Source organism: Calonectris borealis, chromosome 21 (assembly GCF_964195595.1).
Source record: "Calonectris borealis chromosome 21, bCalBor7.hap1.2, whole genome shotgun sequence".
In the NCBI taxonomy this organism is placed as follows: Eukaryota; Metazoa; Chordata; class Aves; order Procellariiformes; family Procellariidae; genus Calonectris; species Calonectris borealis.
In genome coordinates, this window is record NC_134332.1 from 2,565,434 (window position 1) to 2,577,996 (window position 12,563).

At 56.0% G+C, this 12,563-nt stretch overlaps 2 protein-coding genes and 1 non-coding gene across 3 annotated transcripts; 1 reads left to right on the forward strand and 2 right to left on the reverse strand.

Moving 5' to 3' along the window:
- Positions 1-222: 222 nt before the first annotated feature.
- TRUB2 (TruB pseudouridine synthase family member 2) lies at positions 223-4,677 on the reverse strand. The gene is made up of 8 exons (XM_075170361.1): positions 4,565-4,677; positions 4,348-4,476; positions 4,130-4,204; positions 3,513-3,574; positions 3,136-3,217; positions 2,491-2,563; positions 1,901-2,037; positions 223-1,132 (listed from the first exon to the last, which is right to left on the reverse strand). Exons 1-8 carry the CDS (start codon positions 4,659-4,661, stop codon positions 843-845), a joined length of 945 nt encoding a protein of 314 aa, XP_075026462.1. The 5' UTR covers positions 4,662-4,677; the 3' UTR covers positions 223-842.
- A 58-nt stretch (positions 4,678-4,735) lies between these two features.
- Positions 4,736-10,739, forward strand: COQ4 (coenzyme Q4). The gene is made up of 7 exons (XM_075170362.1): positions 4,736-4,811; positions 4,951-5,132; positions 5,622-5,718; positions 7,386-7,488; positions 7,833-7,962; positions 8,851-8,944; positions 9,561-10,739. Exons 1-7 carry the CDS (start codon positions 4,738-4,740, stop codon positions 9,721-9,723), a joined length of 843 nt encoding a protein of 280 aa, XP_075026463.1. The 5' UTR covers positions 4,736-4,737; the 3' UTR covers positions 9,724-10,739.
- A 1,631-nt stretch (positions 10,740-12,370) lies between these two features.
- On the reverse strand, positions 12,371-12,460 carry TRNAR-UCU (transfer RNA arginine (anticodon UCU)). Its single transcript is given in 2 exon segments — positions 12,371-12,406; positions 12,424-12,460. It is a non-coding gene; the product is annotated as a tRNA-Arg (tRNA).
- Between the last annotated feature and the right edge of the window lie 103 nt (positions 12,461-12,563).

Consider the following 12,563-nt stretch of genomic DNA (forward strand, 5'->3'; position numbering starts at 1 on the left):
TAGAAAGTGTATTTCTGCTAAGTCAGACCCAGCTATAATGAGCCAACAGATAACAAATGGTATTACTGGTTTCACTGAAGGGCAGTACATGCTGTCTGCAGGATACCACAGAGCCCCGGACACCCTTGGTTCCTCAGGACAAAAAAAAACCCAGCATGCTCCTTTTTTCATGAGTCAGTGTATTCACAGATGAGTACTGAGCCAAGAAACAGCCTCTTCCCCTTTAGGTTACTTACAGTTTTATTTCTTGTGCATCTTCTGCGTCGGTCCCTGTTACAAGCATCTTTCCTTATCGCACACACCTACTCTGGATATAACCATTTCCTTGCGTTGCTTTGTGTAAGCTGTGTTTTCTGCCGCACATCCCTCTTATAGTCTGATTTTGAGCTCTCATGTGTCTGAAAGCAGGACTAATGGAAAGAAAATACTCTAGGACAATGGGGGGAAAATAAAATCCATACAGTAGATAAGTTATGCTGCCAGTTGCAAGGAACAAACAAATCCGTGCAACCAAGGGAATACAGCTCTGTAAGACACTGTATTTCCTGCTGCTTAACAATTTGGGGATGGGTTTTTATATCCCTTAGCAACCTAATGTTCCCAAAGTCAATAGGAATTTTGGCACAGCTGACTCCTGTTAATGAACTGTTTGCGATGCTTTAAAAAAAATTATACAGCCTGTCACTGAAAAAAATGCCTCACTGATTAAAGTCATCTCAAGGAAAGAGTGGAAGTGAACTGCAATTAACCTCCTTCCTTCTGCTGTCCATCATGCTGTCAGCATATAGCTGCGTTATTGTGCTACAGAGATTGCTTGTGGACGTTCCCTCCGTAGCACACGCTCAGCTGTCTGCAGCGTGGGCCATCTCAGCATCCATCTTACGAAGACAACTTTTATCCTGATGGCCCAGTGTTTTCTCTAACTCTGTTTTCACTTTGAGCTGACAGTCCCAAATTGCATTCTGTATACTCTGCAGGTTCCACTGGGTTCTCAGGAGAGCATCATCCAACGTGAAAACACCATCGCGTATTCTTCGCACTTGTGTGCACACGGCAGATGATTTCAGCTCCAGACCAATCTCATGAACTATTTTTCGGAGGTACTGCTGAGTCTCATGCAAGCAATGGACTTCTAGAAGGACAGAGAGGTTCCGTCAGAAGCAGCAAAGCGTTGACACAAACTCAGACCTTGTCTGTAAATCCAGACATCGCTCACAGTTATGCTGAAAGAACTGGTTTGGTAGAGGAGACTATTTAAGATACAGCATGGGTGGATTATGATTTTCTGGAATACTTTAGGGTGTCCTAGCACCTCCCAAAGTGAATGTTTTAGAAAACAAACCCATAGATACAGGAGAGTAATGTAGAAATTTAGGTATTTCAAAAAAGGTACCTTTTTAATAAGGCAAATAATTTGTGAGGAGTAGACGACTGGTTGCAGGAAAGCAAACCACACTTCAAAAAAAACCAAACAACCCAACCACGCCGAACTGCATTACACTGAAACATTAGGATAAGGAAGAATTTTGCCCCATAGGTATTCACTATGCAAATTTTCTTGCCTCAGTCTTAGATCTGGAACTGGCAGGGAAAAACCTGTGAGCTAGGTGCACAGCTGGCTTGATTGACCACAGCAGCTTCAGTACTGTCAGGGTTCCAGATCTCGCCCTACCAAAAAATCTTTCCACTGCACTAAAGAGTTCAGCTAATGAGGAGATACTTTTGTGAATTTGGAAACCACAAATCATTAAATTTTCTGCAGGGATTACCAGTTACAAGCTGCTACAAAGTTCCCACCAACTCATTTTGCATTAAATCACGAATAAGAAACTGAAGTTTACCGACTTATTTGCTATAATACATACTCAGACTTCCCCAGTAGTTTTTGTACCAGTCCTACCTAGCTGGAATTCTGGAAGCGTGAGCTGGAGGCATCGGATTGCTGTGATTATCGGAGGGCTTTTTCCCATGGGGCGAATCAACCCTTTGACAGCCATCTCGTATGCCTCTTGTGTTCTCATATCAATGTTAGAATGCCTGGAAAAAGAAAAAAAGGAGCAGAGCAGACACTTATTACTTCTCTTCAATGGGCTTCAAAATATCTCCACCCCCAATAAAGCAGAGCTGCAATTTTTATTCTTAAAACTGCCTATGTGTTGAGTCTTTGCATACATTTCAGTGTTATATATACTGTCAGTAGTGTAGCAGAGTTTGCGAGGGAGGTACTTGGTCATGTCTACAAGGTATTTTTGTAGGTCCTAACGTAGCTAATAGGTCCTAAAATAGCTGGAGGTTTCAGGATACAAGAAGGACACTTAACTGCAACCTCTCACCAGAGTACAGAGCACTCAGAGTAACTTCTCTCTGTTCTGTCTAGCACTCCAACCTTTAAAGACTTTGATTATGGCAAACAAAATAATCTCATTTGTTTTAAAGACCAACAAATGGCAGTCGGATCAGGTCAGCTACATTTCCCCACTGGATACGTACATCAGCAGGGCCCTATGATTTGTTCCTTGAATGACAGCGAGAATCCGTTCCAGCTTCTCCCTTGTGATATGATCTGCAAATATTAAGGTAGAAACAAAGGCTCAATTATCCATCCAGAAACTGGAAAGAGACAGCAGTCTGAAATATGCCATCAGGGTATTACTGTCCCTTTGGCAGGCAGTCACGTCGAAATGGGCTGATGAGAACCGCCGAGAGGTGGCTTCAGCAGAGTCACTTCTCCTGGCTGTACCGTGGTAATGCACGGAGCAGCACAGCGCTGGGCTACAAAGGGAGGAACCATTTTGCTTAATTGATTTCAGGATGTTGGCTCCAGTTTCTCTTATCGGGTGTTTGAAGAGTTTCATTCAATGAAAGACTCTAACCGTTATCTCTAGGTATGATTTATGGAGAGATGTGGGTTCCACCCAATCCATAGCAACCGCTGTGATCAGGACTCATACTGGCTTTCTATCTATTGCGGTTGGATTTAGCACAGGACTGCGATGTCAGGACTGCGCGTGGGCTGCATGTACAAATAAAATTTGTACATGCAATTTACCAGGTTAAATGCTTTGCAGTTAAAATGCTATTTGTTTGGTGTTCTGTTTTTTTTTTTAAAAAAAACACATCAATTGAGTTTCTTACCAAATGTTGTCTTCTCTACTAGCTTCCCCGTGTCTGAGAAGTCATCAGTGGCTTTACCAAACAGCCCACCGACAGTGTAAACCTTGAAGAAGGGCAAAGAGTGCAATTTCTCAAAGACACGCTCCAAGCAATTGAGTAGCAATATTCTGCTGTGCAGCTGCTAGGAAGTGCAGGCCACGATGATGTTGCACAAAAAGACAGCAGCGTCCTCTGCTCATACAGCCATGTCTGGACGCTCACGTGAAGGATGAATTCTGGACCCTGAAAAGCTCTCAAAAGCAGAATCACCGCCACAAGGCCAGTCCGGGGCACTGGGGCAGGAATCAAGTGTGAGGTTGTGCGCAAATGTTCTGAGGCCCTTCAAAGCCATCACCTACCTTGGTCAGGTGGCAGTTGTACAGATCAGTGAGTAGCGCGTTCCCATGGCCTATGCCAAGTACTGAAACAGAAGACAGGGAACCCGTTATTGAGCCACACGGAAAGTTACTGACGTGCGTTTACACAGCGCTGCGCACTCACGGTACTTTTCTTCCCCCCTGGACGGGGCCGTATCTCCTTAGAAGTTATGTCTGAGCAGTGCAATTAGACCCCCAAATTATTGCCTGTCATTAAAAGACTGTAACTAGGGCTCTTGGATTTCCCCAGAACTTTCCACCTGGGTACTTCAGGGCAAATGTTTAACAACACCGGCCACAGCGAAACCAATTCAAGCGGTGGAGCGGAGACGAGGGGTTGCGTGGCAGATCACGGGCAGGAGCTCGGTGTCTCACAGCAAAGCCCTGTGCGCTGGGGGTAAGGGGCCGCTCCAGTCTCCTGGCATTGCCAGTGTCTTGTTGGATCGTTTCTTGTGTTTTAGCATTTATACTCTCAGCTGGGTTGTGGAACCCAGGGGCTGCTACTGGGTAACGGCTGAGCGTTCACCGCTTCTTCCCCGCACGGAAACCCATCACCTCGCAGCCCGTGGGATGCGGTGCCGCTCCGGGATGAGACCCACCGAAGACTCCCGAGGCCTTCACGTCCAGCCGGTGACCCGCTCCGATCTTCAGCCGCCTGAACCGCGGGCCTCGGACTGCAACAGAGATAGCGTCGGGGCCGGTCCGCAGCGCCCGCCCTGGGCTCCGCCACCCCGGGGCTCCCGCCGCCCCCGGGGCTCCCATCGCCCGGGGCTCTCACCGCCCCCCCCGCAGGCCGAGGCCCCGGGGCGGCCCTTACCGAGGGGGTGGTCGGCCAGCACCGGCACCCTGGCGGCCACCAGCCCCGTGGCCCCGCCGTCGCCCCCGCCCGGGGCCGGCAGGAAGCGGACGTGCTGCCGCGGGGCGCGCCCCGGCGCCGCGTTCAGCTCTGCAAAAGGGAAGCGGGGGGCGGTCAGGGGCGGCCGGCAGCCCCCCGGGTGTGGGGTTGGGGGGGGGTCCCGCCGCCGGCCCCTCACCGCGCAGCAGCCGCGTCTCCACCGCCTCACGGACGCGGCTCCACGCCACTCCCGCCGGCTTGTAGACGGCGAAGAGCCCGCCCGGCACCGCCGCCATGCCGCGCTGCCCGCCCCGCCCCGCTCCGCCCCGCCGGGCGCTTCCGGGGCAGGCGGCGGGAGGCGAGCGGGGGGCGATGCTGCTGCTGCGGCGGGCGGCGGCGCGGGCGGGAGCCTCGCTGCTGCGGGCGGGTCCCGGTTCCCCAGGCAAGTGCCTTCTCCCTCTCCCCGCGTCCCCTGCCCCGGTCCCCGCCGTCCCTGTCCTCCGCGGGCAGCCCCAAGGGCGTCCGGGCGGTGCCCGCCCCGTTTCCGTGCCCGCCGGTTCCTCACCCCCTGCTCCCCGCAGGCAGAGCCGGTCTGAGCCACACCGAGCCGCGGGCCCGGGATGGACGCAGCGGGGAGGAGGAGGAGGAGGAGGAGGAGGAAGGGTGCTCCCAGCGGTACCCCGGGCACATCCCCACCAGCCCGCTGCAGAAAGCGCTGCTGGCTGCCGGCTCGGCGTTTATGGCTCTCTATGACCCCTACAGACACGGTGAGCCGGGCGAGGGGAGCTCGTTCCACCCAGGGTTCCCATTAACGTCCCGCAAATCCTGCCCCGTGCCTCCTGGGAGTTTCTCAGGGGACTTTATTTCTCCTTCTCTTGGGTGAGACATTTAGTAACGGGGCAAGTGCAGGGCTGAGACCTGGCCCAGGGCAGGAGGCTGTGGAAGAGAGGGGGTGAGGAACACCAAACACCCCCCGGTGATCTCCTCCTGATCCCCTGTGATGCCACCCAGCCCCATCTCATTCCTCCTTGGTCCCCCAGGCCTCACGCCTGCTCCTACATCCCTCCTTCTGGGTGACACCGGGGCAGAGCAGCCCCGAGGCTGAAGATCCACAGTTCGCGGGGTCCCTGCCTTGCCACAGGCTTCGCGCCTGCTCCTGGCCAAGGGGTTCGTTGCCCCGTTTCCTCACCTGCCAACCAAGGACAGCTGGGTGTTGCAAAAACCACTCTTGGGTCATTCTCTGGTCTCTCTTTCAGACATGGTGGCAGTCCTCGGGGAGACCACGGGCTGCCTTGCCCTGCCCAACCTGCGAGACAAGATGAAACACCACCCGGAAGGTTACCGCATCCTCCAGTGCGTCCCTCCGCACCCCCCGCTCCCTCGCCGCATGGTTCATGGTGGGGAGGGAGACACAAGGCCAGGCGCGTTCCTTGGGCCCTGTGAAGCGAGAGCCCTGCGCTCCCCGGCTTGAAAGCAGCACAAGCATTTTGTTAGCTCTGACCCTCCAGGTGGTTTATTTTACTTTATTTTTAACGATCACAAGAGCCCCGAGGCAAGTCTAAGGGCAAGAGCAGCCGCTGGGCCCAGCCCTATTTCAGGCGCTGGTGTCTGTCTGTTCTGCTTCGCTGCTGGAACTGGCAGGTGCCAACGCAAGGAGATGCAGCAGCAGGCTCAGGGGAGAAATCCATGGACGTGGATGCTGAGCGGCGATGAAAACCCACCACGCCCATGGATTTCTCCCCTGTGCCTGCTGCTGCATCTCCTTGTGTTGGAGACTTCATCTCCACTGGTCTGCCTCCTCCTTAGACACCTCCGTATTTTCTTTCCCGGCGCCCACGGCATCTCCCCAAGCTGTGAAATGAGGCCACTTCTCTTGTCTTCCTTGTTAAGACTTGATCACTTTTGCTTCCATGTCTGCAGGGACTTGTCGAGCACAGCAAGGCTGAGGACCAGGAGGGACTTCATGAGGCTTATTAACCAAGATCTTACTGCTTATTTGCTTGTCTTCTCCCTGCTCCTCGTTACGTATCACGCCTGCTGCTTGTGTATCGTTCGGGTTGTACCACAAAAGGGCTGAGGAAAAGCTGCTTTTTGCCGTATGTTTGTGCAGAGCAGCCTGATCCTGGCTCCAGACCCTGACCTGGCAAAGCACACGGAGCAGCAGGATGGGGCTGAGCCCCAGAGGAACTGCCCAGGGAGGGGGGACAGCCAAGGCACCGAGGGCTGGGGAGAGATATCCCCACCTGCATCTTGCCCCATGGTATTGCAGGGATTTGCAGTGCTCCAATTTGTGCACACAAGTGGTTTTTTTAATCCTCCAAGCTGCTGGGGTCCCTTTGACACCAAATATACAAGGAAGCATCTGCAGCCAGGGTAAAGCTGGTGCGAGTCCTGCTTATCTGCCTGGCACCTCTGCTCCAGGATCCGCTGCAGGGCTTTTATCATGGGAAGAATTTATCCTGTGCACGGAAATAAAAGGGCTTTTGTTTAGTTCCAGGGCTGTGGGGCACCTGTTTGCCAACAGCCTGGAGAGGAGACCTTTCCGTGCACGTGGCTGGTGGTGAAAGCCTGAGCAGGAGAGAAATTAAACCTGCGTTTAGAACAAATTCCCTCCCCTCTTTAGGGTTGTTCCTTCCTCTGGCTGCTTTGCAGGGATGCTGAAGAGCTCTGTTCCCCCAGGGCCGGCTGTTGCTGGGGGCTGTGCCTGGCCAGCAGTCCGCGCAGCAGCCTTTTGGTGCAGAGGACACCAGTGTTTTTCTAACCAGAGTTTTACAGGGGCTCAAGATGAGAGCCCTTTTATTGCCAAGGCTTCAGGCAGATCCTTTAAGCAATTTGTCTCCCAGCCTTAGCAACAGAAATAAGGACGGTGCTATCCCTGCAGTGAGCAGTCAGGATCCGTGCAAGGAAAATGCTCTGGAAGGGCAGAGGCAGGGGATGGGGGTTTCCAGGGGCTCCTTTTCTCCAGGACCCTCCGCTGTGGGTTTCACTGGGAGACTCACTGACCTGTGTTTCACTTTCAGGGAACGACCTCGCATCCGTCTCTCTACCCTGGACATGGCCAGGCTGCGGGGGCTGCCGGATGGCTCGCTGGGCCGAGAGTACGTCCGGTTCTTGGAGGACAACGTGAGTGTGGGGTTTCGCAGGGTGCTAATAGCTGTAGTTGATCCCTGTGCTGGGAGCACGGATGTGCTTTAGAGGGAGATTGGAGCCATGGAGGAACCTGTGGGGAACCCTGCGGGAATGAGAGGGAGTCGGAACGGAATGAAATGCTGGGTGTTTGACGATGCTGGATTTGTCACCAGTGCTGCATGGTGCTTGGTTTTCGTCTATGTAAATGATATTGATCCCCGTCATTGGGGGCTGGGAGATGTGCTGATGGAGGGGGCCACATATTTCTGTTCATTAAAGAACGAGACCAGAAACTTCAGGTCTGGAAGGAGCTGAATTGGACCTCTTTGGATTTGCAGAAGGTTTCTCCGGACACCCGGATGCCGCCCAAGTTTGTGGATGATGAAGAGCTGGCGTACGTGATCCAGCGGTACCGAGAAGTCCATGACCTGATGCACACCCTCCTGGGCATGCCAACCAACATGCTGGGTGAGCAGCAGCGGGCTCGGAGGGCCGCGCTGCCAAACCCCACTGATGGTGCTCGGCCGCCTCTTCCAGGAACGGAACGGGCTGGGCTGGTCGGAATCCCTGATCCTCAGCCTGGGGAGGTGTGCGGGGAGGTTTGCATCATCACTGTCCTGCATCGCTGGCTCTGTGGTGACCGAGAGCCTGCGGGATGTCACCTTTGCCCTTGCTGGGAGATGCTCTGCCCGAGCCCTGGGTGCGGGCAGCTGCTGGGCGGGTGGGTGGGTGTTTGCTGCCTGGCAGGGAGGGTGGCACCGTGAGGGAGGGATATTTCGAAAGCTCTGAGCGAAGGCAGAAGTGGGGGGTTCCTGATTACTCCTTATCTGCCTGTTCCCGTGTCCTTTGACCTCGTTTTGCATCTGACTCAGTAGCAAGTCGCAAGTCGAGCCTTGCTGGCGAGCCTGCGGGGACCGGCATGTCAGGTCTGCTGTGCAGGGTTTGGTGAGACCTGGCAGCATTTGTAAAAAGTCTGTCCCGTGCCGAGAGACGGGGAGAGCTGCGTGGGGGATCAGGCTTCAGCAATTACATTGCTAAAGGTCTGCAGGGACCCAGCCTGCCCAGGAGATGTTTCCCAAGCTCACAGGGCATCGACTGTGGGGTGCTGCTCCCCCGGGGGCCCCGGACCGTCCCTCTCGGGTGGGTGGTGCACGACAAGGCTTGTCCTGGCATGGGATGAGACCACGGCCAGGCTTGGGAAGCATTCCCGAGTCCTGCTGCAGAGGCAGGGGCGACGGGTGCGTAGCCGTCCTCGAGAAGGGGCAGATCGTGCACCTGCCTTGCGGGACCGCGCGGCCCTGGCCAGCCCTCGACCCGGGTGCCCTGCCCGCTCATGGCCTCCCTGCTCCCTCCCAGGCGAGGTCGTGGTGAAATGGTTCGAAGCCATCCAGACGGGGCTGCCCATGTGTGTCCTGGGAGCAGCGTTCGGCCCCGTCCATCTCAGCGCACGGTAGGTGCCAGCCGCGAGGAGGGAGTCTCTGCGCTGGGGATGTGCCAGCCTGGGTGATGCTTTCCGGTGTCCTCTGGGGATGAAGAGGGGACACTGCTAATTTGCAGGGGGGAGTCAGTCAGGGATCCCTCCTGTGAACCCGCTGCTCTGTCCCCACGGCCCAGGGAAGCAGTGACAGCGGGAGGCATGGCTTTGCCTGGTCACTGAAGCAGAACCTGATGCTTCATCTGCTTCCAGCACCGAATCTCCTGTGCCAGGCAGGAGGAGCAATGCCCAGGCCTGGCTGCCCTTGGCTGGGCACGTGTTGAGGGCCAGCAGGACTCTCACCACGCTGACGGCTGTTCCCTGCCCCAGCACATCTGGTTTGGTGGCCCAGCACAGTTTGGGGATTGCAGAACCTGAGCTCTGGTCTTGGGTTTGCTGCCAACTGTAACCTTCCCGGCACACCGTCCTCTTCTGTGCCTCAGTTTCCCCTGTGAGATAAGCAGAAGGGATGCTAGAGGGGTGGAGGGGCTTGCGGTGTGAATGGGGTTGGCATCTGCCGGAGACTTGGAGAAGGAAAGCGAAAACAAAACATGGAAATCAAAGCTGTCATCTTCTGTGTCTTTTGTTCCAGAAAGCTGCAGGTCCTGGCCACCGAGCTGGTTCCCTGGGCAATTCGGAGCGGGCGCAATGCCAACTGTATCCTGAACGTCTACTACGAGCAGCGCTGGGAGCAGCCAGTGGAGTCCCTGCGGGAGGAGATCGGCATCTTCCCTCCCCCGGCCGTTCGAGTGTGAGAGCCCAAGTACGGGGAGGGGACAGGGGATCCCCGTTGGCGGACAGCAGCCGTCCCCTGCCGCGCTCCATCTCCTCCTGCCCGGGAGCACAGCGTGGCTCTGCTACCAGCCACCACGGACCTGGGGGCTGAGTTTTCTCCTGCCAAGAGCTGGCACCCTCCTGTTGGAAGAGGCCAAGTGGCACCTCCCTGTGCCGTAACAAAACTTGACCTTTTTTGCTGTTTGTGATTCAGTGGAGGGATGTTAAGTCCCGCCGTGCCCTTGCCAGCTGGGTCTGGCTGCTGGCTCCGGTACTGATGCTCTGAAATGCTGGGGTGGGGAAGGAGCAAAGCTGGTTTACAACGCACCGGAGCAAACTTGGCCTTCTGCAGCTCTAGGGCTGTATAGGTAAATCTCTCCTCCCACCCTCCCAGGGAAGATCGAGGCTTAAAGTCTTGGGGCCGCCCTAGACTGAAGCTAAACCAGTGATTTACAGAGCAGCCCAGGGGCAGGTTTGGTGTGTGCAACAGTGAAATCCCATCTTGTATTGGTGCCTGACTGGTCTCCTGATGGGTCATATGGGATGTGCCTCACGCCTTGGAGACCAGGCGGTGCGTGATTGCATGCCCACGGGAGCAGGCAGGAAAATACCTTTGGATATTATCCCTGCCGGATTGGCTGTTCGAAAGCCGATCCCAGTCTGCAGCGTCTCCCTGTAGTCCCTCCCCACCAAAAATGCTGAAATCCACGTGATTGCGCTGGGTTTTCAATAGGAATCGTCCCCTCCTTGGGCAACAAAATGACACGATCGGGAATAAGAGGCTAAATCCTGGGAGTGCAGAAACGGCGGCTGCTTGCGCTGCGTCTGGGAGCTGATTGCTGTCTGGGTTAATTAAACAGAGCTCCAGACTGTCAGTGGCTGGAGTGCAGAGCTGTCGGATGCGGGGGCAGAGAGCCACGAGGCCAGGGGCTCTTTGTACACGTGAGTTTGCTGTTGAAATTCCTTCTTGCTTAATAAAATCCACGGTGGAGCTTGTGGTTCGTTACCCCTTTCCTTCCGCCCCATCTCCCCTTCTGAAGGGGAGATCTGATGTGAAACCTCACCCCTTTTCGGCTCCAGCAGGGTCTGCTCTTCTCCGTCTGCAGTGGTAGGTGATGGCAGGGCACACGCGTGGCCGCACGTCCCTGGGGCCTGGGGCACAAAATGGGCTGCGGAGCCACATCTTTCCAGCTGGGATTTGGGGGTGCTGGGCTGTTGAGTGGCTCCTTATGGTGGTCGTTGCAGAAAGGCCCGGACAGGGGAAGATCGGGGTGCGGAGCAGGGGCTGGGCAAGGCTGGGGGCTTCCTAAAGCAATCCTGGTTGCTTGGGGAAAGAGGGGGTTCGCTGACTGGAGTCTCTTGGTGGCAGCCGGGGGACATGGCATTGCCCCGCTGTGAGCTTCACCGGCCCCATCCCAGTCTCCTGCAGGATGCTGGAGCAGACTGGCAGGAGCAGGGGCTGATGGTGCGACCAGGGGTCAGAGTTGCTCCATCTTAGGAGGCTGAGCAGGGGCAAAACTCTTGGTTTTTGGGCTACGTTTAAGAGCAGACAGTAGGACAGAGGGTCTGGCTTCCTTCCTGCGCCCCCCGACTCCCCATTTTCAACTTCTCCCTCCACCACCCGCCCAGCCAGACTTCGGGTTTTTCTCCAAAACCGGGTTTGTGCCTCCTCTTGGCCTCTGGAGTTATTTCAAGCAGATAATAAAGGGTATCATATAAATACATCCTTTAGCTGCTGTAAAACACAAAGTGGGGGTTGTCCTATTGCACTGGTCGAGATGAAAGAAGCGTTTGGCCCTAAAATGACCCGGAAATGTACTTTTCTGCATCAGAAACGTGTCGGAGCTTTGGGGCGGTTAAACCGAAGGGAAGCAAAGATTTGCCGCTTCCAGAAACCACGAGCAGCAGTCAAGGAAATGCGGGAAATGATGGTTGTGAGAGGGGGTTTCGCTGCACTTTGGGTTATTTAGTGCGGCCGTGCAGCACTTGGCTTGCTGGCGGCAGTTGTGCCGCCTTCGCGCAGCCGCATGTTGCTTGGTGGGCTGGTGCCAGCGCTACAGAAATGGCACATAATGTAATTTTAAACTGCATCTGCTCAGCCGGATCACTTAACGGCCACCGCGGCTCCTGTTCGCCACGGCTGTCGCTTGTCGAGTCTGCGAGAAGGAAGGCAGCGGCGACAGAGGAGCGGAGCGGGCAAGTCAGACGCAAGCCATGCGAAAATGCATTTTTTTGGGGGGACATATTTGCTGCGGACAAACGGCAGCTCCACCACCGCCACCAGCAGTGGTCCGTGCCCATGATGCTGGGGCCGTTTTGGGGATGCGATAACAGTGACTATCAAAGGAGGTGATGCCACTGCAGAACTGCGGACGGACCTGCTGGGATAGATGCACATCCGTTCATCCCCGGGAGGGCCGTGTCCCGCAGCTCCTCTCCCCGCGTGGGTCTGTCCCCTCGTCCCCCGGCCACACCTGGCCCCGCTCCGAAAACGGGGCTTCCCCCCCGCGGTCTGCCCAGGGCAGCCGGGCTCCTGCGCGGCAGCATCGGCCGGGGCTGGCGGCTCCCCCTCGGCCCGTTGCGGTCGCGGACCCCCGACAGCGATCGCAGCGCTCCGGCGGCAAAATGCGACTCTGGTGGGACTCGAACCCACAACCTTTGAATGACTCCCGTCACCGCGCTAGAAGTCCAATGCGCTATCCATTGCGCCACAGAGCCCTCGCTCTCCCCCGCCGCCCTCACCGCCTCTTCCCGCCGCACCGCCCCACGCCCCGCCCCGCCCCGAGCCCCGCCGTTGCCCGGGACCGCACCCGCCGCCACG